At 56.1% G+C, this 23145-nt stretch overlaps 1 protein-coding gene across 1 annotated transcript; it reads left to right on the top strand.

Moving 5' to 3' along the window:
* Positions 1–999: 999 nt before the first annotated feature.
* Positions 1000–22051, top strand: MSI1 (musashi RNA binding protein 1; the record flags this gene model as incomplete). Its single annotated transcript, XM_081252470.1, has 15 exons — positions 1000–1058; positions 1228–1268; positions 1831–1912; positions 2011–2095; positions 4958–4999; positions 6513–6605; positions 10225–10273; positions 11442–11524; positions 12015–12132; positions 14688–14768; positions 15990–16046; positions 18840–18908; positions 19702–19889; positions 20343–20406; positions 22004–22051. 14 exons carry the CDS (start codon positions 1000–1002, stop codon positions 20382–20384), a joined length of 1089 nt encoding a protein of 362 aa, XP_081108596.1. The 3' UTR covers positions 20385–20406; positions 22004–22051.
* Positions 22052–23145: the final 1094 nt, after the last annotated feature.

The following is a 23145-nucleotide window of genomic DNA, read 5'->3' as shown; positions in this document are numbered from 1 at the left end:
AACCTGCTTTCCCGAATCCAGACAGAAGTCCGTGTAGGGCTGACACGAGGGAGCCGGGGCGTGAGGGAAACGGTGGCGACTCCTCACACTGGAGGGGGTTGCGGGCAGCGGCAAACCAAGAACCCGGGCTCGGGGCAGGGGGTTTCTCAACAGACTATAGAGTCCACGGCTGAGGACGGAAGGGATCTGGGGGACCTGAGAGGGATTCTCAGAAAGGGTTGAGGGGAACGGACACGATTTCTACCGCGGTGCTGAATGAAGGCTCCCCGCTCGGGACGCGAGGCACCGAGAGGGTTCCCCGAATTGGATATGGGGGGTATGGGACACTGAGAGCGGACTGAGGGCCGCTGAGGGGGGAACTCTAAATTAGGTCCGGCGGAAACTGGGGGCTCGGAGGGTGATTCTCGCTCGGACTGGGGGAATGGAGGGATCCTCACCAGTTGGAATATGAGGGGATTGGGGGTCTATCTCCCTCCCGACCCAGGGAGATTGGGGACCTCTTAGATTCTGGATAGCGGGGACCTGAGAAGGAGGACTGGGGGGCCCCAGATCCGGAACCGAGCTACCTTGAAGGCACCGGGAAGCGCTTCATTCCGAGAGGGCGTTCCCGCGGCCCGGCCCCCGTGCCGGGGTGGATGGGGGGTGCGGCCGCGCCCAGGTCCCGGCCCGCCTCGGGATTCGGGGTCTCTCTCGCCCTCGGGGACCCGGGAGCCCGGCGGGAGCGGGGTCCCGGCGCCGCCGCCTCCGCGGGCGCCCGGGCGGACCGGCGAGCGCTGGGATTTATGCTCGCAGGGCGGCGGGGGGAGGAGCCGGCAGGTCGGCCCCCGGCGGGCCCTCCCCTCGGCCGTCCCCGCCCGCCCGCCCGAGCGGGGTCGGGGGAGGGGGCAGCATGGCCTGTCCGTCCGGCCCCCTTCGCCGCGCTCCTCATCTGCCCCGCGCCGAGCGCTGCCGCCGCCGCCGCCGCCGCCGCTCCGCTGCCCGCGCCGCCCGCGGCTCCCGATGGAGACTGACGCGCCCCAGCCCGGCCTCGCCTCCCCGGACTCGCCGCACGACCCCTGGTACGGCCCGGCCCGGCCCGGCCCGGCCTTACTGGCCCGCGCCCGCCCCGGCCCCGCCAACATGGCCGATCCGGGTCGGGCCGGGCCTCCCCGGGGCCCGGGCCCGCGCCCCCTGCGCCCGGGCGCCCGGCGCTCACGCGGGCCCTTTGTGTCTCTCCTCCTCCCGCAGCAAGATGTTCATCGGGGGACTCAGTTGGCAGACTACGCAGGGTGAGCGAGCCCGGGAGCGCCCGCCGGCCCGGCTGGGCACCCGGGATCCCCCGGCGCCCCGGAACCGGACACCCCAGCCCGGCCCTGCGCCCCGCTGACCCCGGGCGCCTCCGCGCCCTGTTTCGCGCCCCGCCCGGGGACCCCGAGAGCGCAGGGCGATCGGCTAGCGCGCACGGCCCAGCGGGTGGAGGGGAGGAGATGAGGGGTTCAGGGGGCATCGGGGGGTGGGCTGAGCCCCCGGGACCCGCCGGCGGCAGCGCCAACTCCGCTCGCACCTGCGGCTCAAACTTTTGTGAGGCGGCTCCCGGAGCGGCGGGAACCCGGCCGGAGCCGTCCCCCCTCCAGCCCAGCTCGGCCCTCGGCTTCCTGGGGCCCCCAGTGGGCGCCAGGAGGCTCCACGGGAGCCGGGTGAGGACCGGGGGTGGGGGAAGCGGTGGAGAGCGTGCAGCCTGCTTGGCGCGGGGGCGGCCGGGCCGAGCCGGGGTCACTGGGGGCAAAGGACGCGGGAAGGGGGGAAGGGCGCGGGGCGCGGGCTGGTCCGAAGGCGGGTGTGTGGTTACAGAAGGGCTGCGCGAATACTTCGGCCAGTTCGGGGAGGTGAAGGAGTGTCTGGTGATGCGGGACCCCCTGACCAAAAGATCCAGGTGAGCCCCTCACCCCCTCCTCCTGCTCCCGGCTCGCCCCCCTCCGCCGCCACTCACTGCCTTGTAACCATCTGCCTCTCCCTCACTACCGCGCGCAGGGGTTTCGGCTTCGTCACTTTCATGGACCAGGCGGGGGTGGATAAAGTACTGGCGCAATCGCGGCACGAGCTCGACTCCAAAACAGTGAGTGGCCCTCGGGGCTTCGGGGGTCCTTTGGGAGAGGGAGGTCGCTGGAGGAGAGGGTCAGGCCTCTCCCCAGGGGACAGCTGGATGGGGTCCTGAAGGAAGGAGGGAGTTTTCTGAGTAGAAGGGCTGCCACACTCTGAAACTTTGTCACTGGAGTTGAGGGGAGACGGAGCAGGAAAATCCCAGGCCAGCTAGGAGATGTTACACCCCCCAACCCCTCCAGTACCGGTGAGGGAAGACGCAGCTACCATCCCCTTCCTGTACATACTAATCTTGATGCCTCAGAGAGGAGCTTGGGTCCCTCCCCTAGCCCAAATTGGGTGAGTCAGGGCTGCAGTGACCCACCCGTGGCTTCTCTGAACTCTAACTAGTATTTGGCTCCCCCCACCCCATTCCAGACCAATGGCAAAGCATCACTGAATCCCCCTCCCTTCTTCCTTCCCTCCCTCCTCCCCTGACTTTTGGTCAATGAGCTCCTTGCTTTGTGTGGAAGACGTGAACCTGCTTTGCCCATGAAGGGATTTATGAGAAGGGAGCTAGCTTGCCTGGAGACAACCCTTTCCAGCTAGATCTGAGGAGAAGCTGCTTGCTGGGCATTCAAACTCCGGGAACATTTTGCTGCTCTCACTGCTCCCCCAGTGTCTTGGGCCCTGCAGGGGGCGCTGGCACAGGCCCCAGCTCAAGGGGAGAGGGAAGAGGAGAAAGCAGAGGAGGGGTTCCTCTGTGATGGGGTGACTGTCTGCCAGGGGGCCAGGACAGTGCGATCTCTCACCACACTCCCCAACTCTCCTCCAGCCCTGGGCCTCCCTGCTTGGGTCAGTCATTGGCTCCTGTTTACCTGCAACAATAGCTGGTTGTGCCCAAGAATTTGTTAAATTACCTCCTGTCCCGAGCTCCTGTTATCTCTGCCCAGTGGCTCCCACTCCTGCTCGCAGTAATGAGCAAATGAGGCCAGGCCTCAACTTTGCCGGCTCTGAAAGGATCTTCTTGGCGCAGACTGAGTGACCCAAGCTGGGAATGGAGAGACAGTGGCCTATTGTTTTTGGTGATTATCTGCCATCAAGCTGCCTGTTCTCCTACCATCCCCTGTCCTCAGAATGCACTGATGGCTTCTGCAGCGCTCAGGAAGCAGAGATTTGGGGGCTGGGGCTGGAGCTGAGGGCGGGGGCATGGAAGATGGATAAGGGGAAGAGAGAGGGGAGGAAGGAGGATGAGACGGGCATCCTTCTGAGACTCGGGACTTGAAAAGGGCAAGGGCTTTGTGTTTGGCATTCTCCAGCCTGGGAAGGGAGGTTTATTGTGGGGAGTCTATTTTGGGTTCTGACTTTCACCTTTTATTTACTTGTTGGGTTTTATGTTGCCAGCTGTGAGTCAGAGTGGAGGTAAGGTGTGTCAGGGATTGGGTGTGCGTGGCTCTGCAGGACATAGCTTGGGTACCATCTCCCCGTCAGCGTCTGCACATGGGGACTGTCTGAGGTGTGCTCTGGCAGCCTCCAGGAGAAATAGAAGGACGAACATGTCCATCGAGGTACGAAATCATACCTTCGGACAGGAGAATGGGCAGCTGTGATTATCCCTGAAGCCCCTTGGCATTTGGGGAGAGAGGAGGCATTGCCCGGTGTGGATTTTGGAGGTTCCTTCTCTGTGGGTAGATTCCAGAGGGGGAACCAGGGAGGCTGGCCCTGGTTTGTGCCATTCGGGCAGTGAGGGACCAGAGCCCGTTGCCGAGAACTAGGCTGAGTTTTGAACGGAAGGAACTCTGGGGAAAGATAGATCTTCCCTGCGATTGGCTGGTGAACTTCTGAGTGGTTTCCACCCATGTGAGTGGCAAGAAACTCTGAAATGACCGGGCCTCATAGGTCGTGCATTGATCACAGTGTCTCGTGCTCTGGCTTTTGCTGTTTGTCAGTACGAATATAGTACCCGGGAGTACCCAGGTGCATCTTGCTTTTCCCCTTTGGTTGTTCACAGCCAAGGGCAAAGGTGGCCTGCTGGTAATAGCACCTTTGTTTGTGCAATGAAGAGCAGTTCACAAAGGAATGCTTTCACCTGCATTATCTCATTTGATTCCTTGCAGCTCCCTCTGGGAAAAGTGGGTGCTATTGTCCCCACTTTGCAGATGGGGAACTGAGGCTCAGAGGGATCAGGCAAGGTACCAAGATCACAGGCTTGGCCAGGGGCCCAAAGTTTCTGAGTTCAAATCCCGTGTTCTTGCGTGTCACCAAACCTGCGTTCTGCTTCACCCCAATCCGAGCTGTATTATCAGGGAACTGTTTGTTTGTGGCCTCAAGAAGGGCTGTTAGATGTCGATGGTACTGGGAAAACAGAACTGAGTCTACCCTTGGTGGTTTATGAACTCTTATCTTGAAGCCTTTTTCAGGCAAAGAGTGTTTCCATTCACAAGGCTTCCGAAGTCTGGATCGCATACCTCACCTGGACAGGTATCTGTCAGGCAGGAAGGCCCTCGATATACCTGGTGCTGGAAGGAATAACACTTTGTTTACTTTTTTCTGGTTCTTGCTGAGGGCTAGACAACAAATGCTTTGTAAGCATTACCTCAAATAATCTGCAGACAGCCCTTTGAGGTGGATGTTAGTATTGGCCCATTTTGTTGGTGAGCTCAAGGCTGAGGCTCAGAGAGGTTAAGTAATTTGTGCAAGCTCTCACAGCTGGGAAGCAGTGTAAGTGGGCTTTGAACCCAACAGCCTGGCTCTAGGGCCTAAATGCTTAACTGTTACATTTTCCTGCCAGAGGCTGTGGTGGTTTCTGTCACCTCTGTGTCCTGGGATGAGAGAGGTCCTCAGATCTTCAGGCTGTGTGTGATAACCAACGCCCCTCTACCTCTCTCTTCCCTTTCAGATTGATCCCAAGGTGGCCTTTCCTCGGCGAGCACAGCCTAAGGTAGGTATGTGTGTGTCTGGGAGCAGCTCTGTACAACCGGCAGTGATTTTCCCAGCATTCCCTTCTATGGAAGAGGCTTCGGGTTGGAGTGTTAATGGCATGGACTGGGATGGGAGGAGGGAGGATTCTTCACGTCCTTGTTCTGTGAATTGCAGACACCATGCATTTTTCCGTCTGTGCTCTGGGATGGACTAGAGAGAGAGGGGGCTGCATATATTGAGAGAAGGAGGAACCCCTCAGGTGATTCATTGCCCTGTATTTGAAGCCAGTACACTTTGGACCCTGAGTCTAATTCTGACTCTGGAGATCACAGCCTCTGTGCCCAGCACCTCTGGGGGGTCAAACACAGCCCAGACTTACCCTCTGAGGCTGAGCTAAAGTCAGGCCAGGGAGCTACCTCTGACCCCCCAATTACCACCCGCCACCTCTGGGGTGAGGTGTGTTGGGCTTGCAGAGTGGGAAGGGACCATGGTGTCTGACACCTGTTATCTTTCAAGTTGGGTGACTGTGGCTGCCCTCCCAAGTATTCTTTTTCCCTGGTGCTGTGGCGAGTTTTTCTGGGTGCATGGAAAACAGATTTCTGAGCAGTTGAGCTATACAGAACTCAAAACTTTTGGTGCAGGACAGGGGCCTATTCCAGGGCCCAGGGCAACTAGCCACATCTTAATTTTTAAGCAGTCGAAAACAGGAGACAGGCGGAAGGCTGACTATAGTACAGAGATCAAGACCCCTGAGTCTGCTGATTTATCATGTGTCCTGGGACTAGGTCCCTCTCCAGAAGATCTCAACTCCCCCTTTGCAAGGGGTCAGTGGGAACTAGGATGCTTTAAGATTTTGAGTCATGGCGCCCAGCTCCTGCCACGGCGAAGGGAGAGAGGCAGGTTTTAGGAGACAGGAAAAGGGCATCGCTGGAAGAGTCCAGCAGAGGGCCTGAAAGCAATTATGAAGCAGGTATTTGAAGGAAGCCGCACCAGGGAGCACATGGTCGGAATTGGGTTAATTCCATTAAGCAGTTTGGTGACAGAAGGTGCTTTAGTGTTAGGATGGGGCTGGGAATTGCCATGGATTAGCCATGCGCTCCTGGGGTAATTAGGACCATGTGTTCTTCCTAAAACAGGGTTGGGGCCACGGGGCAGCCAGAGGTTGGGTTGGGAGGAGGTTGATGAGGAAAATGTCGGTGTTGAGTTCAGGGGGACCCTGGGATGGGCCTTGGCCTCCCCCAGGAGGGGCTGGTGGGGTCTTTGAGGTAGGCTGTAGGTCTGGGTCACTAAGCCATCCCCTTCCTGACACAGACCCTAGGAAGCGAGCCAGCCAGGGTGTGGGGTACACAGCTGCCCGTTACAGGCCTAGAGGCAGGGGTCCAAGGGGGAGCTCGGGGGGAGGGGGAGCTTCCGAGTAGCTGGGGCCACAGAGAGCTTGTCAGCTGGCGCCCTGGCAGGAGGGCTGGAGCCCCTGCTGGTGGCGGTAGGCCACAGGACTCAGATGCCCACTTTCTCATTCCCTCCCCGAACAGATGGTGACTCGAACGAAGAAGATCTTTGTTGGGGGGCTATCAGTAAACACCACGGTGGAAGACGTGAAGCAGTATTTTGAGCAGTTCGGGAAGGTGGGTCAAAACTGGGGGTGCTGGCTGGGGTGTATGACAGGCCTGTAGAATTTTGGTCAGTAGCAAGTGGAGTCCAGCCAGGTCATTCCAATTCCTGCAAGAGTTGAAAAGGGGGCTGGGTCCTTTTGTGGGTGAGGCTGGGCCAACCCACCGTTCAGGCTCCTGGCCTATCTGTGGGCTTCGGACTCTGGACACGTCCCCAGGGAGAGAAGCCACACAGTAGCTGTCCCTGTTGTTGCCCTTCTCCTGCTTATCTTCATTCTCCTGAGGGAGGCTGTGCTCCCGAAGCCAGTTCAATCCAGTCACCCCTTGGCCTCCTGGGAGTTTGCACCTGTCCAGTCCACGGGCGGTTGTACCTTCCCCCACTCCTTCCCGGTGAGGATGATAAGGAAGCAATAAATATGACTCCCAGTTGTACTCAGGACCCTCCTTGCACAGGTGGGAGCTGAGGGGGAGGGTGCCGATCTCTTAGCTATTGGGGAGGGGCTGAAGAGACCACCCCAAATTCCTGATCAGTCCCGGAGGACTGCTTCTTAGCTCTGAGGTGCATGGAGCTTACATTTGTGGGCCATTTAGTCCATGCAGAAGCAGATGTGGTGACATCAGACAATAGGGTGTCCCCAGAAAGGGGAGCAACGTGAACATCAAGGTCCCATGGAGAGATGGCTAGGAGAGGACCAAGTTTTAAGTCTGGGGCTGAAGTAGAGCTGCTGTGCTTAGTGCTGGGGTCCCTGGTCTTTTCTGACGTGAGACAGGCTGCAGGCTGGATCTCACTTTCCCGTCAAGGCCCTTTCAGTTCCCTGTTAGGCAAAGGGCACAGGAGAACGTGGCTTGGGAATGGGATGTGAGCTGAGGACTGGGTGGGTTTACAGCACCCCCGCCTCCGTCTCTAGGGTAGAAGGGGAGAGGGTGGGAGGTCCCCTGGCCAGCGGATGCAGGCGATGCAAGGGCCAGAGGCCTAGGCTCAGGCGCCTCAGCGGGGACCCGGGCACAGGACCCAGGGCAGGTCGGCCGCCTGGGCCCCAGAGGGAAGGGCGCTCCTGGGAAGCAGCAGGCCCCGCTCGGCTCCGGTGGGGTGTCTTTGTGTCTGAGCGCCGAGCATTAGAGCTCGCACTAATCTGATCCAGCAGCTGTGATTGGAGGCCGCCTGCCCCCGGGGCCGGCGTTGCCATGGCAACCGGGCCCCAGGAGAAGCCGTCAGCGGCCGCGTCTTTTGTTCGGGCCTAAATCGGCGTTGGCATGTGAAACCGGCCCGGGGAGGCCAGGGGGAGCTGGAGAATAGGCTGCCAGGGAGAGAGGGGGACAGCCGGGAATGCCAAGGGCCCCGCGGCGGGGGGCCTCCCGCCCGGATCGAGGGGCCGCCGCCGAGGGGGGAACAATGGTCAGCCGCCATGGCTGCCACTCAGGCTTAGCGGCCGCCGAACTTGGCGGCTCCCACTGGTCAGCAGGCCTCGGCCGCCTCCCCTCCCCCTGCCCGAGCCCCCCTGCCCCTGGGTTCCCATGGAGACCAAAGCCTATTAAGGACACTGGGCTGGGAGCCTCTCTCCCCTCAGCTGGCCCCAGGAGAAAGACACTGGTGGGGGTCCCCTGAACCCCCAGCCACTTTCCTTGCTCTGTGCCCTGGCCTCAACCCCGGTGCCCCACTCTGGGTCTGTCCAGCCAAGGCCCAGGTTGAAGGGTCTGGGGGGCCAGGGCTGATAGTGTGGGAAGGTTGGGTGGAGGAAGGGCTGTGGATTTGGGCTGAATCAGTTTTGGGTCCGGCAGGGACTCAGAGCTGCAGGATGGGGGAGGAGGGTGTGGCTGGTTCATCTACTCATCCGTTCAAAAAATAATCACAGTAGCACAAGTCCAGGTGCTCAGTAGGGTGGTCATGGTCATAGCTGGCACAGGCACTGTCTTCATGGAAACGTCAAAGCCAGTGGTGTCCAGCTGTTCTGTCTCTAGCTTTGCCACCCTCCCCCATGTGACTGTGGGTAAGCCCCTCTATAATAAAAGTAATAATAATAATAATAATGGCTGTTATTCATTAAGCACTTACTGTATCCCAGGTACTGTGAGTTAAGTGTTACACTAGCACTATCTCATTTAACTCCTCCCTATAAGACACTGTTTATACCCATTTTACAGATGAAGAACTTGAATCATAGAGACATAAAGCTGCTTGCCAAGCTTACTTTCCAATTCCAGCCTGTGCTACTCAAAGCTTGTGCTTCTATCACAAGCTTCCTTTCCGGGTTTCTCTTTTCCCTGTGCTAAACATGCATTGTCCATCCAGTTTGGACGGTCTAGCTAATTTGGGATGTGGGCTCAGAATGGGTCCATAGCATGGGAGTTAGGGTGGCACTGTGCTGCAGGGCCCTGGGGCAGGAGGCTTCTTGGGAAGGGAGATGTAATTTCCCCCTGAGATTCTCCAGGGACCCAGCTGCCTCCTGGCTCAGTGGAGGGGTGTGTGTGTGTGTGTGTGTGTGTGTGTGTGTGTGTGTGTGTGTGTGTCCTGGTTCTCCCAGGGGAAAGTCAGGGGCCCAGTGCTGCTTGGTGCCTGAGAAGAACTGGAGGACCACCCATTTCAGGGGCTGCCCTTTCCACTTTAACAAGGCAGATGACGGCCTGGAAAGAGAGCAAAGGAGAGTGGGGAAGAGGCTGTGCCCCAAGGCCTCAGGAAGTTTTCCTTTATCCCTTGGGTGTCTGACCATTTGGGGGAGGGTCAGCAGCTGGAGTGGGATGTGGAGGGGGGAGAGGCAGTATCAGAGGCAGCCCTTGATTTCCACCGAGGGTGAATCAGACCTTAGCTTAACCCCATGAGACAGCTGACAGTGGCTGGAGAATTAAGAGGGCAAGGAGGGAAGCAGTAGATGTAGGCAAAGGGAAGCTGGGACTGCAGAAGGGAGGCGAAGGACTTTGGCTGTCCATGTATCTGAGAGGATGCCTTGAGGGAGTAACAAGAAGAGACGACTGGAGTCCAAAGGATGGGGGATAATGTAGACTCTCCTCCTTCCTCCACCCCTTTCCCCTCCCCCAGTCAGTGGGAGGCAAGAAGCCCAGGCACTGAACTCTACTTGCTTTAATTACAGCCTCTAGCAAAAGGAAACCTCAATTAGAGGAAAAGATCTGTACCATGAGAGGGGAGTTGGGTCTGGCTGGAGTGGCTGTCCTCCCGGCCTTTTGCAAAAAGGAAAGAGGCTTTCACTTCCCCACCTCATATCTTACTCCAATATTTTCCCCTCTAGCACCCATTCTATGCCTCCTCCTCCCAGGTTTGATCTGGGATTTGCTGGGTGACCTTGTATAGGTGACTTCACGTCTCTGAGCCCATTTCCTTATCTACAAAATGAGGATCTTACCATGCAAGGAATATGGAGGAGAGGATGGTGGGGCAAAGTGCCAAGCATATGTTTGGTGCTTAATATGTTCAGGCTGGCCCGTTGAGATTTTGGGGGTTGAATGGTGGTGCTGTGGCACCCAGTTGGGGTTGCAGATGGAAAGCTGTCCCCTACCCAGGGAGCAGGTTTAAGATAAAGCCTGGACTGGGCAAGAGGGGAACGGGTGTCGGAGCCCTTGCTCCTGGGTTGTGGTGGAGGCCCCTGTGTCTGGTGGGTCGTCCACGGTGGCTCTCTTTCAGGTGGACGATGCCATGCTGATGTTTGACAAAACCACCAACCGGCACCGAGGTGAGTTTGGCCCCCTCCCCCTTCCCAGGCCAGGCTGGGGGCCTGTGGTCAGCCAGGGGGCTACAGGTCACAGCTGCCCTTTCATCTCGCCTCCTGACATCCTATCCCCGAGGATCTGCATCCTCTCCGGGGCCTGGCCTTACAGAAGGCTTTTGTCCCGCCGTTTCCTGTGCTAGAAACTTGCCGAATTGCAGACACCCGAGAGGAGCAGAGAAGCAGACCTCTCCTCCCCTTGCAGCTGAGCCCTCCACCCCCGCCCCAGCCAGTGTCTGCCCAGCCGGTGTCTGCCTGGGCTTACCTTGTCCCTGGTAACCAGAGCTTAGACTGCGCCACCCCCGGGTCAGGCTGACTCCACAGCCCCGGGCAGTCTGCTCCTGCCACTGCTCCCTCGCCCCACCTATCGGCTGAGCCCAGCCCCCCCGGGACCCTTGCCCCCGAACCTGTGAGCATCTGGGCCACCGGGTGTACACTGCCTGGTTGTTTTTCTCCCAAGGGCCTTGCCTTCTGAGAAATCCCATTCCAGCCCCTGGGGCACACCCAGGAGGAGGCGGGGTTGTTTCTCCAGTGCCTTCAGAGCTTTGGGCCTTTTAGCCTGTTTGGGGAGTGGGGTATGTGCTGGTGTGTGCGTGTGTGTGTTTTTGTCTGTGCATGTGAGGGTGTCTATGTCTGAATAGTTTTGTAGATCTAGCGTGTCAGAGTAACTGTACATGTACACAGGGGCCTTTATGCATTTGTGAGCACTGTTGAGTGTCTCTGTGATATATGGGTACCTAGGTGAACCATATAGCTGTGTATCTGTGTACAAAAATATATTTGTACACGTTCGTGTGCGTTTTTAGAAGTATTTGTGTGTGCTCTTTTCCCCTCCTTGGAAAGCGTCTGAGGAAGAGAAAAGGCAGGTTGAATGGTTTTTGCATCATAGCTCTGCTTCTTTCTAACTTGCTACGTGGTCTTGGGCAAGTCACTTCGCTGAGCCTTGGTTTTCACATCCGTGATTTGGGAGTTGAAACCCTGTCTCATCGGGTAGTTGAGAGGTTGCTAGGCTGGGAACAAAGCTTCTTGTTAACGCTTAGACACTTGCCTGTGAGGGGGGGAGGGGTGTTATTGGTATGACTTGGGGCTGGGTTTTGACCATGAGCCCAGTTCTGAGCCTGCCTTTGCCCTCTAGGGTTCGGCTTTGTCACGTTTGAGAGCGAGGACATCGTGGAGAAAGTGTGTGAAATCCACTTCCACGAAATCAACAACAAAATGGTGAGCCGGGATTGGATGGGGTGGAGGTGCAGAGGGAGAGTAGGGCTCCAGGCAGAGCCAGCCAGGGCTGCTTGGAGGTTCTGCAGGCAGGCAGAGGGGCCTCACAGTCAGTGGGGCAGAGCCAATTCTCCCGCCCGCTGAAAATCTGGACAGGAGGACAGTGTCCCACAGCTGTGAGAAAGCATGGCTGGTGGGCTCAGAGGGACCGGGTTGAAATCCTTACTCCGCCACTTACTAGTCTAGTCATTGGGCAGATGACTTCCCCTCTCTGAGCCTCAGTTTCCTCATCTGTAAAACGAGAATGGCAGCAGTACCTCCATCATAGGGTTGGCGTAAGCATTCGCTGAACTACTGCATGCAAAGCTGATCTCTAGCGCTCTGTGATCCTTCCAGAAACGGTAACCATGAAATTAACAATAAAGAGGCCTGCCAGGGAATAGGAGGGTGACCTGCGTCTATAGGAGGGACTGACCGCCAGGTCTCATTGCAGGTGGAATGTAAGAAAGCTCAGCCAAAAGAGGTGATGTCACCGACTGGCTCGGCCCGGGGGAGGTCTCGAGTAATGCCCTATGGAATGGACGCCTTCATGCTGGGCATCGGCATGCTGGGTATGTGCTAGGCCTGCATCTGCGGCTTCTTCCTGCCCGAAACTGCTCCCGGGGCTACCAGGGGCTGCATGGGTGTTGCATCTCCTCGGTGGTCTGCCCTCCTGTCTGAGTGGTTGGGTAGGAGTGTGGACCGAGGATCTCAGATCTGCCGGTCCTAATGAAGGTAGGCCGATTTGGTTGTAGGGTGCTGCCCTCTGGTGGTGACCAAAAGAATGGTCCAGCTGCTCCTCATTGATTGGTCCTTCCGTCCATCCGTCCATTCTATTTTTTTTGTCCACGCATCTGTCCAGTAAACAGTTATTGAGCAACTATAAATGCCAGGCCCTATGCCAGGAAGTACAATGGTGACTTTTCTTGGAGCTTTACGGTCTGGCAGGCGAGAAAAATAAGTAAGAACATAAATAAATAGGTTTAGGATGAGAATTATAGGATGCCAAGGGAGCATGGTCATAGCAAAGTTGACCAAGACTTGGAGAAGCTAAGAAAGAAGTCACATTTAAGCTGAGTCTGTGGGTTGAGTAGGAGCTAGTTATGGGAGGGCAGGGATCAGGGGAGGGAAAAAGTGGCCAGGCAGATGGAACAGCATTTACAGACCCAAAGGCCTCTGGGAAGGTAGAGAGAAGGCTGCTTCTTCTTGTTCATTCAACTAATATTTATTGAGCAGCTTCTGAGAGAGAGGACCTGCCTTCATGGGGTTTCCCATCAAGTGGGAGACAGAAGTGAATGGGCAGTGTCACCACAGTGATTGGAGGCTGTGGGAGGCCCAAGGAGGCACTTAAACCCACCTGGGGGTCAGGGAGGCTCCCCGGAGGAGGTCAAGGTTACCGTGAGCCTTGGAAGTTGAGCACGAATCAGCAGTGCTTGGGACCCACGACTGAGGGTGAAAAGTCTGAGCTGGGCCCCCAGGAAGGTCACAGTCTCCCTGGAGAGACAAGATATATATACACAGAAAGAGAACAGTACAAGGGGGTCTTTATGCTGGGGATGGGGGAGGGGTGCTCTGGGGACTCAGAGGAGGGGGTATAGCATGGGCTAGAGGGTCAGGAGTGGGATCACAGATAGAAGGGTGAGGAAGGTACCCGCCAAGTGGAGCATTATCTTCTCCTGAAGTTTTTTGTTTTAACTTTTTATTTGGAAGTAATTTCAAATTTTCAGAAGAGTTGGAAAAATAAAGTAGTACAAAGACCATCCATACACCCTCTGCCAGATTCACGTATCGTTTACATCATACCCATTTTGCTTTTATCATTCTCTCTGTACGTGTGTGTGTGTACACACACACACACACACACACAGTACACTTGTGATTTTTCCCTGAATCATTTGAGGGTAAATTACATGCATTTTGGCCCTTTACCCTTAGATAATTCACTGTGTGTTTCCCAAGATTAGGGATGTTCTTTCATGAAACCACATTATAATTATCAATTCATACGTTTATATGGATACAATATTTTAATCTAATCTATTATCTATTTTCTGATTTTATCAGTCGATGCAGTAATGTTCTTTATAACTATTTTTGTCCTCCAGAGCAAGTTCCAGGCTAGAATAAAGTATTGAATTTAGTTGTTCTGTCTCTTTAGCCTCCTAAATATTGAGAAAATTTTCTATTCAAAGCAATTCATTAGTTGGTTTCACCCCATTTAAAAAGGGGGGTGGGAAGAAAACCTCTAACCAGTAGTGAGAATTGTGGTTAAGAGACTTGGAGCCAGTCAGATCTGAATTTGAATCCCAGTTACACCATTATTACTCACTGGGTGATCTTTCTTTCAAAACTGCAAATATCTATTATAATATATGTATACTAAGTAGCAGGCACCGTGTTGGTGTTTTGGAGAGAGAGAAATAAAAGATGGGGAAGACAGAAAATCAGCACTTAAAGAAATCCTGGGATAAGTTCAGATACTGGTCATCAGTGCTATGAAAGGGAAAAAACAGGGTGACATGATAAATGTTGAAAGGGAAAAACCAGGGAGGGTGACATGATGAATATTGTAACTGATGAAAGGGAGGTCTCTTGTGTGATGACCTCTCCGAGGAGGTGACAGTTGAGCTGCGTCTTGCACAATGAGAAGGACATAGTTATGGAAAACCCGGGGAAGAGTGTTCCAGGCAGAGGAATCATGTGCAAAGGCCCTGGGGTGGGAAAGAGCTTGGTGAATTTGAGAAACAGCAGGGAGGCCAATGTGGCTGGAGCAAAGTGAGAAAGGGGCAGGGTGTAGATGAGGACAGGATGGAGGCAGGAGCCAGAGCATGAAGGGCCTTGATAAGAGTTTGGATTATTCTCAGCTAATAAGTGTCCCCTCTCTGAGCCTTAGTTTCTCTATCTGTAAAATGGGGTTCCTAATAGTACCTCTTGGGATTCTTATGAGGTTTAAGGAGAGAGTAAAGTGTGCAACAGGCTTTGCACAGGGCTTGGCATGCAGAAGGTATATGGTAAATATGACTGATTACTATTCATGATACAAGGTGGGGAGGGAAATGAGAGGCTCACATCCTTCCCTGCTGAGCTGTAGGTAAGGCATCTGACACTGGTCCCCTTGCCCTATCAGGTTACCCTGGTTTCCAAGCCACGACCTATGCCAGCCGGAGTTATACAGGCCTCGCCCCTGGCTACACCTACCAGTTCCCCGGTAAGTTCTGCCCAGTGTCCCTCTGCTGCCAGCATGTCCCTGGTTCCCGGGCAATCTGACTCCTCACGGGCGGTGTCTGGGGGTGCATGGCATGGGGGAGGTCTGCCTGCTGGAGGCTTGGAAGGAAGGGCATGTCTGAGGAAGGAGCGCCTCGCCCCACCCATCCCCCCTCCCCTCCCCAGAAGCTGGGGGGGGTCCCCGTGTGGCCCTGCATGGCACCCCTCCCTCCTAGGCTGATCTCTGCCCGCCTCTTGCCTTTCTCTCCTCCCTACCCGCCTCCGGGGTTGCCACTTCCACCAAAAGGGCATTGGGCTTGTGGTGGGGCAACCTCCCTGAGGGCCAACATTGGTTGTGTCCTTACGGACTCACCGATAATGAGCATGTGCTATGCTGAGCCCCTTTCAAGGCAGACAAGACCTTTGGAGACCCTGAATGCTGAAAAACAATTTAAAAGCAAGATGATCACCACCCTCATTTGTAATTCAAAATAAAAACAACACTAGGCCTTCTCATAAGTGGTGAGAAGCCCAACAAAGTTCTGAGCTTTCCCATGATGACTATTCAATGTTTTTTTAAATATCAAATTTCATATTTTTGCAAGGCTTTTGTTTGCTTGTTTTCTGGTCTTATTTTTCTAGAGGTCCCCTAAGCACTTGCACCTTGGGCAGTCCAGCTTGGAACCCTCTGTACACATGTTGTTGTCTAGTCCTGACAGTAACCTCTGGGGGAAGGCATGGTGATCCCCATCTTCTAGGTGAGGAAATGGGCGCAGAAGGGAAAAGTGACTGCAAAGATGACTCAGCTAGAAAGTGGCAGAGCTGCTCTAGGGTCATCGCTTTCCATCAATGCTACCTTCCCAGGTCCTCCTCCCCACCCCCCAAAGAAAATAGGAGGAAAGATGGATTTGGGGAGATTTTTTAGTGCAACTTCAAGACTTTTAAGAAAAACAGCGGGAACAGAAGCTCCAGCATCACCCAGTGCCCAGGGTATAGGTGGCAACTCTGCCCACTCTTCCCTTCTCTGTCTGTCTCCCTTCTCTGTGACTGTGTCTCCTTCCCCACCCTTGCCTGCTGGGGACCATGCTCTCCCCCTCCCCAGCTCTCGGGTCCTGTGCATGGCCTGTCCCCCGACCCAGTGTCCCTGTGGGTGCATTTGTCCTCCCTGGGCCACGCCCAAGAGGCCTCCCTGCATCTTCCTAAGCTGTTTTACGTTTCATTTTAGAATTCCGTGTAGAGCGGACCCCTCTCCCGAGCGCCCCAGTCCTCCCCGAGCTTACAGGTCAGTCGCTCGGATTTCGTACACCTCACAGGCCACATGGGGAGAAAGAGAATGACCCAGGAACCTTCCCAGGGAAAGCTAGTGGGACCCTTTTCTCCTGCCCTCCAGTCTATGAGGATGCAGCAGACTCGGGCACTGGCCAGTCTGTGTAGCTGCATGGCCCTTAAGGGTGGGGCATAGGGCCAAGCCCAGCAGATGGAGGCGAAGTCACTCATTCATCCATTTGACAAATATTTATCTAATGCCTCCCGTATGCCAAACACCTTGTAGGCGCTGGGAGCCAGTGGTGAACCAGCCAGGGTCTCAAACTCAGAGCAAAGTGGGCCGGGTGGGGACGTCAGGACATGGCAGTGGGCATGGCTCCACTCAGTGCCAGCCAACCCTGCCGGGAGGGGATGCAGACCAACAACTTACAGATCTTATTTTCCAAGAGAAGCCCAAAACCCAGCTTTCACTTTCAAATGAGTTTTTCAGTTATTTTCAAATGTTGGCAACCAATTTCAAATTTTTAAACCACTGCAGGCCAAATGCAACATATTTGAGGGCCGAATCCAGCCCGTTTGCAACTTCTGGGCAAGTAGGTGTGATGTGCTTGGCCATCCTGAGCCGTTTCTCAAGCTGGAGTTTTTACTTGGGCCAGTCAGCTCAGCTCTGGAGCTGGGGCCGGGGCTGAGGCCCAGGCCAAGGGCAAGGGGCGGGGCCGGGTGGGTGCAGATGAGGTGGGCTGCAAGGGGTTTCTCTGTTCAACCCGCTTCTCCCCCCACCCCATCCCCAGACTCCCCCCCCAACCTAGCCGTGTGTGGAGGACGTGAGCGTGGATGCTGCTTTAGATGAGACCTTCCTTCCAAGGGATGCTCGGGGGGGCCCCAAAATGGGGGAGGGGAAAGAGGAACCTGAAGCAAGGGGAGGGAGTCCTGGTGGTGGGGCTGATAGAGACTCTTCCCTGAACAGAGTGAGTGGGGGAGCGAAAAGGGGTCTTTCCTACTCATTTCAGAACTCTTGTGTTGAGGCCCTACTGTGTGAGACACTGCCAAGCCCTGGAAGCAAAGCAGGGACCAGACACCCAAGCTCTGATCTGCAGAACTTGTGCTCTAGAGAGAGAGAGAAATGCTTATTATACAAATGAGTAATGCTTTACTGCTGTGATAAGAGCATGCTGGATTTGCTTTGCGGAAATGCCTAACTGGGCCCCAGACCAGACCTCAGAGCCCAGCCCTGCCGTTAAAGAACCGAGGGAAGAAATATCCCCTCTGCAGACACTTTGGCCAGGGAGGACGTGGGTTCAAGGCTAAGCAGTTCTTGGAGGTCTGGGGTCCAGACTTTTCCCTCGCCTTCAAGAGATGAGGGTGTTTCCTTCATGCATTTAATCAATATGTTTTGTGCCAAATGCTGTTCCAGGCAGTGGGGATTCATCAGGGAATGAGACAGATGAGACCCCTGCCCTCCTGGAGCTGATAGTCTAGTGGAGGGAGACAGGAATAAACAAGTAAATAAACAAGTATCAGATACTTTCTCAAGGTGAGAAGTTCCACAAGGAAAATAAAACAGGGAGATGTGCTAAAGTGTTAGTGTCAGGGGCGAGGGGCTGCCTCAGCAGGGGTGGTCAGGGAAGGCTTCTCGGAGGAGGTGACTGAGTGAGAAAGTGCCACCTCTATGAAGACCTTAGGCAAGTTGTCTCCCAGCGGTGCAGGAATGCTATCCTAAACTTTAATCCCCTGGCCCCATGGCCTAGCCAAGGACTTTCAGGGTTGTTTTTCAGGGTCCCTAGCGTCCGGTCCAGTTCAGGGCCAGGGTCACCAAAACAGCCCCCAGGGGCACATCTTGGGATGGGAGAGGGCAAATGCAAACTCCCCAGACCCTGGCTCTGGTTGGGATTGTAGCCTCTCAAGGGCAGAGCCAAGCGGCAGGGGGCGCTCACCCCCAGGCCTGAGGGAGCTCCAGACTCACGCCAACCAATTATTTAAGCAGAGGTCCCTCCTAGTACTGTTCCTTCAGCTGACACTTATTAAACACCAACTGTATACAAGGCAGGGTGCTAGGCGCTGCGGAGGTGGGGGTGGTGGGGTAGACAGCAAACCAGGGAATAGCCAGATCCCTGTGTCTGAAGAGGGGGTCAGAGAAAAGGGGATGAGGAGACTTGGAGGAAGGAGTGGTCATTTCTGCCTGGGTGGTGGTCAGGGGCCCCTGAGGCAGGGAACTGCGTGCACACAATGTATGGAGGACATCTCCCTTCTCACGGGAGAAGGGGAGCGAGGGGAGCCGGCCAGGCAGCAGAAGGAGCGAAATGGGCTTGCGGCCTGGACTGGAGTCTAGCTTCAGCCGGATCCCACTGGGGGGTAGGGGGGGGATTAGTGCACCTCCTGGTTGGTCCCTTGGGGCGACAGCCTGGCTTTTGGTACCCGTGTCAGTCAGTCACTGGCTCCAGTTGGCTGGGGTCGGGAAGAGGGACATAATCTCTGCGTACCCCTGGGCTAAGTAGCCCCCGTCCAGCCAAGGGCCCTCCCTGGAGAAGGGGGCAGCTGCAGGCGACGCTCAGAGCGCTCGGGGCGGGGCGGGGGTGCACCACCCGCACCTGCTATGAGGTTTGCTTGTTCAAGTGTGTCCGTCAAGTCCAGGGGAGAAGCTGAGGATCCCTGGGAGGCGATCCTCTCGCCTCCCTTTCTCCAAGGGAGTTCTGCCTGACCCCAGGGCTGCACTGACCCCTCCGAGGTGGGGTAAGGCTGGAGAGGCTCTGCCCTCATCCCCCGTTGCCCCTCAGCTGCCACACTGAAGCGCCCATACCTTTCCTTCCAGCCATTCCTCTCACCGCTTACGGACCCATGGCAGCGGCAGCGGCGGCAGCGGCTGTGGTTCGAGGGACAGGTGAGGCCTTCTGGGGTGCAGGAAGCGGCGGGGGGTCAGGGGGCAGAGAATTCTAGAGGGGTGGGGAGGCGGCCACTGCCACCCCTTTTCAGAGGGACTCACTTATTCATTCACTCAACTAATATGAACTGAGCACCTGGTAGGCCAGCCAGGAAGGAGACCAACGTGGTCCCTGCCCTCCAGAGCTTACAGGCTGGTGGGGCATCAGGTATTAAAAAGGCAGTCACACGGAAGGATGATACTGACCGCTGGGGGATGTCAGCTGTCAGAGGAGCTCACAGGCCTCTCGGGAAGGCTTCCAGGAGGTTGCACCTCTTAACTTCCCATTTGAAGGCAAACAGGAAGAAAAGTATTCCCAACAGAGGGAAGAGTAGGTGCAAAGGCTTGGAGGCCAGTTAGCATGGGTGGAGTACAGGAGTGGGGAGTGGGGAGGAGGTGGGAGGAACCGGGTCCTGGGGAGACACTGAACATTTTAAGCAGCAGAGTGATGTCCATTTTAGAAAATGCACGCAGCTGCAGGGTGGGGACAGGTGTGAAGGGGCTCCAGAGGGGAGGGGAGGTCAGTGAAAAGGCTGCTGAGTGGTCAGACAAGAGATGATGGGGCCCGGGCTGGGGCTGGGGGGGTGGATGGACTCTGGAGGATTTCTGGATGGCGTCGCACATGCCCCTCTGGGTTGTGGGGGTGAGGCAGGGGGGAGGGGCCAAGGTCAGGCTGGGTGGAACGGATTGGAGGGGGTGCTGGGGGGTCACAGCGGGCGCCGGGGCTATCACCGTCTTCTTTCTGGGTTGCCAGGCTCTCACCCCTGGACGATGGCTCCCCCTCCAGGTTCAACTCCCAGCCGCACAGGGGGCTTCCTGGGGACCACCAGCCCGGGCCCCATGGCCGAGCTCTATGGGGCAGCCAACCAGGACTCGGGGGTCAGCAGTTACATCAGTGCTGCCAGCCCCGCCCCCAGCACTGGCTTCGGCCACAGTCTTGGGGTGAGTGGCCGGACCTGGAGGACCCTGAAGTTGAAGGAGGGAGAGGCCTTGTCTGTCTGTGGGGGGCAGAAGGGAGGCGAGAGATGACGGATGGAGAGAGTGTCACCAACCAAGGAACAGTGAGGGTTATCATTCAGTCATTCAGTGGACATTTAATGATCTCCTTCTGTATGCCAGGCATTAGGTGTGCTCTGGGGATACTGTGCAAATGAGACTCACCATCTCTGCCTGCATGGAGGCTAGATTCTAGCTCAGGGGTGCCCTAGTTTTAACCAGGGTACTGGTTAATGCAGATTCCCAGGCCCTACCCTGGAGAATCTTTTAGTGGGGGCGATACGGGCAGGGCTAGAGAAGGTCTGTGCCTCACCTGGGGCTTCTGTGAGAGACAGAAGGAGCCCCTGGGCTTTCTCTGCTGCCCCCAGGAATCTAGGAGTCAAATTCTTTTCTTTCCAGGGCCCCTTGATTGCCACAGCTTTCACCAATGGGTACCACTGAAGCAGGAGGCAGGTGGCAGGAGGTGAGGAGGTGGGCAGGGGCCTTGGGGTGTGGGTGGCACTGGGAAAGCTAGTACTGGGCAGCCTAGTCTGGGACACGGCCCCCGTCCCTGCCTTCACGGAACCCACAGCCCAGCGAGGAGACAGACCTTCATCCCAGCAGTGGTCAAAGAACAGGAGAAGCGGCTCCATAAAGAATGTAAATGATAACAACAATAAGGCAGCATGTGCTGCCTCTCAGGAGAAGATTTTTTTTTTCAGCTCCCCTTTTTTATTTAAAAAAAATTTTTGGCCGTGTTGGGTCTTTGTTGCTGCGCGCGGGCTTTCTCTAGTTGCAGCGAGTGGGGGCTGCTCTTCGTTGCGGTGTGCGGGCTTCTCATTGCGGTGGCTTCTCTTGTTGTGGAGCACAGGCTCTAGGCGCACGGGCTTCAGTAGTTGTGGCTCGCGGGCTCTAGAGCGCAGGCTCAGTAGTTGTGGCACACGGGCTTAGCTGCTCCGCAGCATGTGGGATCTTCCCGGACCAGGGCTCGAACCCCTGTCCCCTGCCTTGGCAGGCGGATTCTTAACCACTGCGCCACCAGGGAAGTCCCCGAAGATTTTTTAAGATTGATGATGCCCAGCAATGATAAGGGGGGAGGACAATCTGCAAATTGGCTCAGGTTTTCCAAAGGGCAGGTTTATCCGGACTAAACATTCATGCCCTTAACACAACAATTCCACTTCTAGGCATTTCTTTTTATTTATTTATTTATTTATTTATTTATTTATTTGGCTGCCTTGGGTCTCCGCTGCTGCGCACAGGCCCTCTCCAGCTGCGGCAAGCGGGGGCCACCCTCCTCTGCGGTGCACGGGCTTCCCACTGCAGTGGCCTCTCCCGTTGCAGAGCATGGGCTGTAGGCGCACGGGCTTCAGTAGTTGTGGCACACAGGCCCAGCCGCTCCACGGCATGCGGGATCCTCCTGGACCAGGGCTCGAACCCGTGTCCCCTGCATTGGCAGGCGGACTCCCAACCACTGTGCCACCAGGGAAGCCCTAGGCATTTCTTTTTAAAACTGCAAATAACTGAAATGCCCATCAACAGGAGAGCAGTTAAACAGACTGCATGCATACAATGGAGTATTACTCAACTGGTAAAACAGGATACGTTCAACATATATGCGTATACAGAGAGTGAGGGGACGGGAGGACCCTGCACACACAGTCATCATGCTGTGTATGGTGGGGCACTATGTGACCCAGTGACATTTCCTTTGTTCATTCATTCATTCAAACAACTATTTATTGAGCACTATTCCAGAAAAGGGGGATGTAGAAGACAAGGCCCCTCTCTCACTCTACAGACAAAAATCAAGTGAGCAAGTGAGATCATTCCAAATTGTGTGTGAGGGGTCTACCTACTTAAGGGGTTCAGAGGGCATCTCTGAGAAGGTGATGTTTGAACAAATCCAGCCATTCAAAAATCTATGGGAAGGAGGGTTTCAGAACAGAAAATGCGAAGTGTACGAACAAAGCTTGCCTAGGAGGGGATTAGGGAAAGAGGCCTGCAGGAGGATACCTGTGTTCTGGGGGCCGCAGAGAGGTGCGGGGGCAGCACGCCCATAACCTGCTGCTGTGTTCCAGCGCCCCGGCCTGCAGCTGACTGAGGACCACGAGTGAGCCAGCAAGGGGGCGGGGACACCTCAGCCGCAGCCGCCTTCCCCTCCCCCGCAGCGACTCGGACGCGACTGCCCCCCACCCCCACCCCCACCCCGGGCCCCGGCCCCTGCCCTGCTGCCCGCCCCCGCCGGACATCCATCGTCTGGCTCCCCTACTAACCTACCCCTCTTCCCCAGCCTCCCCTGACCTGCCCTGCCCGCTTTTATTTATTTTGGATTAGCCAGTTGCCCCCCACTGCCCTGGTTCTCCCCTCCCCTGTCGGGTCTGCACCCCGCTCTCCTTGCCGCGCCCCCCTAGGACTCCCAAGAAGGCTTTTGTATTTGTGCATAGCTAGAGTGAGGGCGGAGGGGGCCTGTTACAGGCCGCAGCCACAACCCTGGTTTTTTATTCCGATTTTCCCTCCTTTTCTCTTTCCTTTTTTTTTTTTTTTTTTAAAGAAACCGTTTTTTAAAACTATTTCTAGGTTTGTGAATGTGAAGCCCCAGGCCGCAGGGGGCAAGGGGCCAGGTGCCCCCCCCACCAGCTGAGAACAAAATGTCTATGTGGGTGCGGGCCCCTGGCCAGCTCCCTCCAGCCCTGGAGAGGACAGGGCTGCGTAGGCCAGGCCGAGCCCCTGGAACCATCCCGTCCTGTATCATATGTAAATACTGTGAGGTGAAGCCCACACCCCTCTCTAAGACCCCTTGGGGGTGAGGGCATCGCCTCGCCCCACCTGGCAAAGGTCTCCCCTCCACCGTGTTTCTCTACCTTCCTCAGACACCGTTACTGTAAGCTTGCAGGCCTCAACTGTGGCCGAGTCAGGCCTGCTCTCTCAGGCCCTAGGGGTCAAGGCCTTGGGCCCGCTCACCCCGAAAACCCAGTGTGGGAACGAGGGAAGAGAAGGGCTCACCTGGAGCCACTGCTGGAAAGGAATTAACTCTCCAAAGGTCTCCCCCTGCCCCCTACCTAGTCGGGCCTTCATGGTTTCTGCCCTGAGCCCCCCCCGTAAGTGGGCATCGGGCGGGGGGGCACTTTGGGAAGGGGCGGACCCCAGGGGAAAGCAAAGGGCTTCTCAGGGAACCCCCAAATTCTCTCACTGAAGTTCCCCACCAGGATGGTCCCGTGGC

The sequence above is a fragment of the Mesoplodon bidens genome, assembly GCF_964165515.1.
Source record: "Mesoplodon bidens genome assembly, chromosome: 13".
Lineage (NCBI taxonomy): Eukaryota > Metazoa > Chordata > Mammalia > Artiodactyla > Ziphiidae > Mesoplodon > Mesoplodon bidens.
Note: the sequence above shows the minus strand (reverse complement) of the source record. Positions and strands in the feature narration are given on the sequence as shown.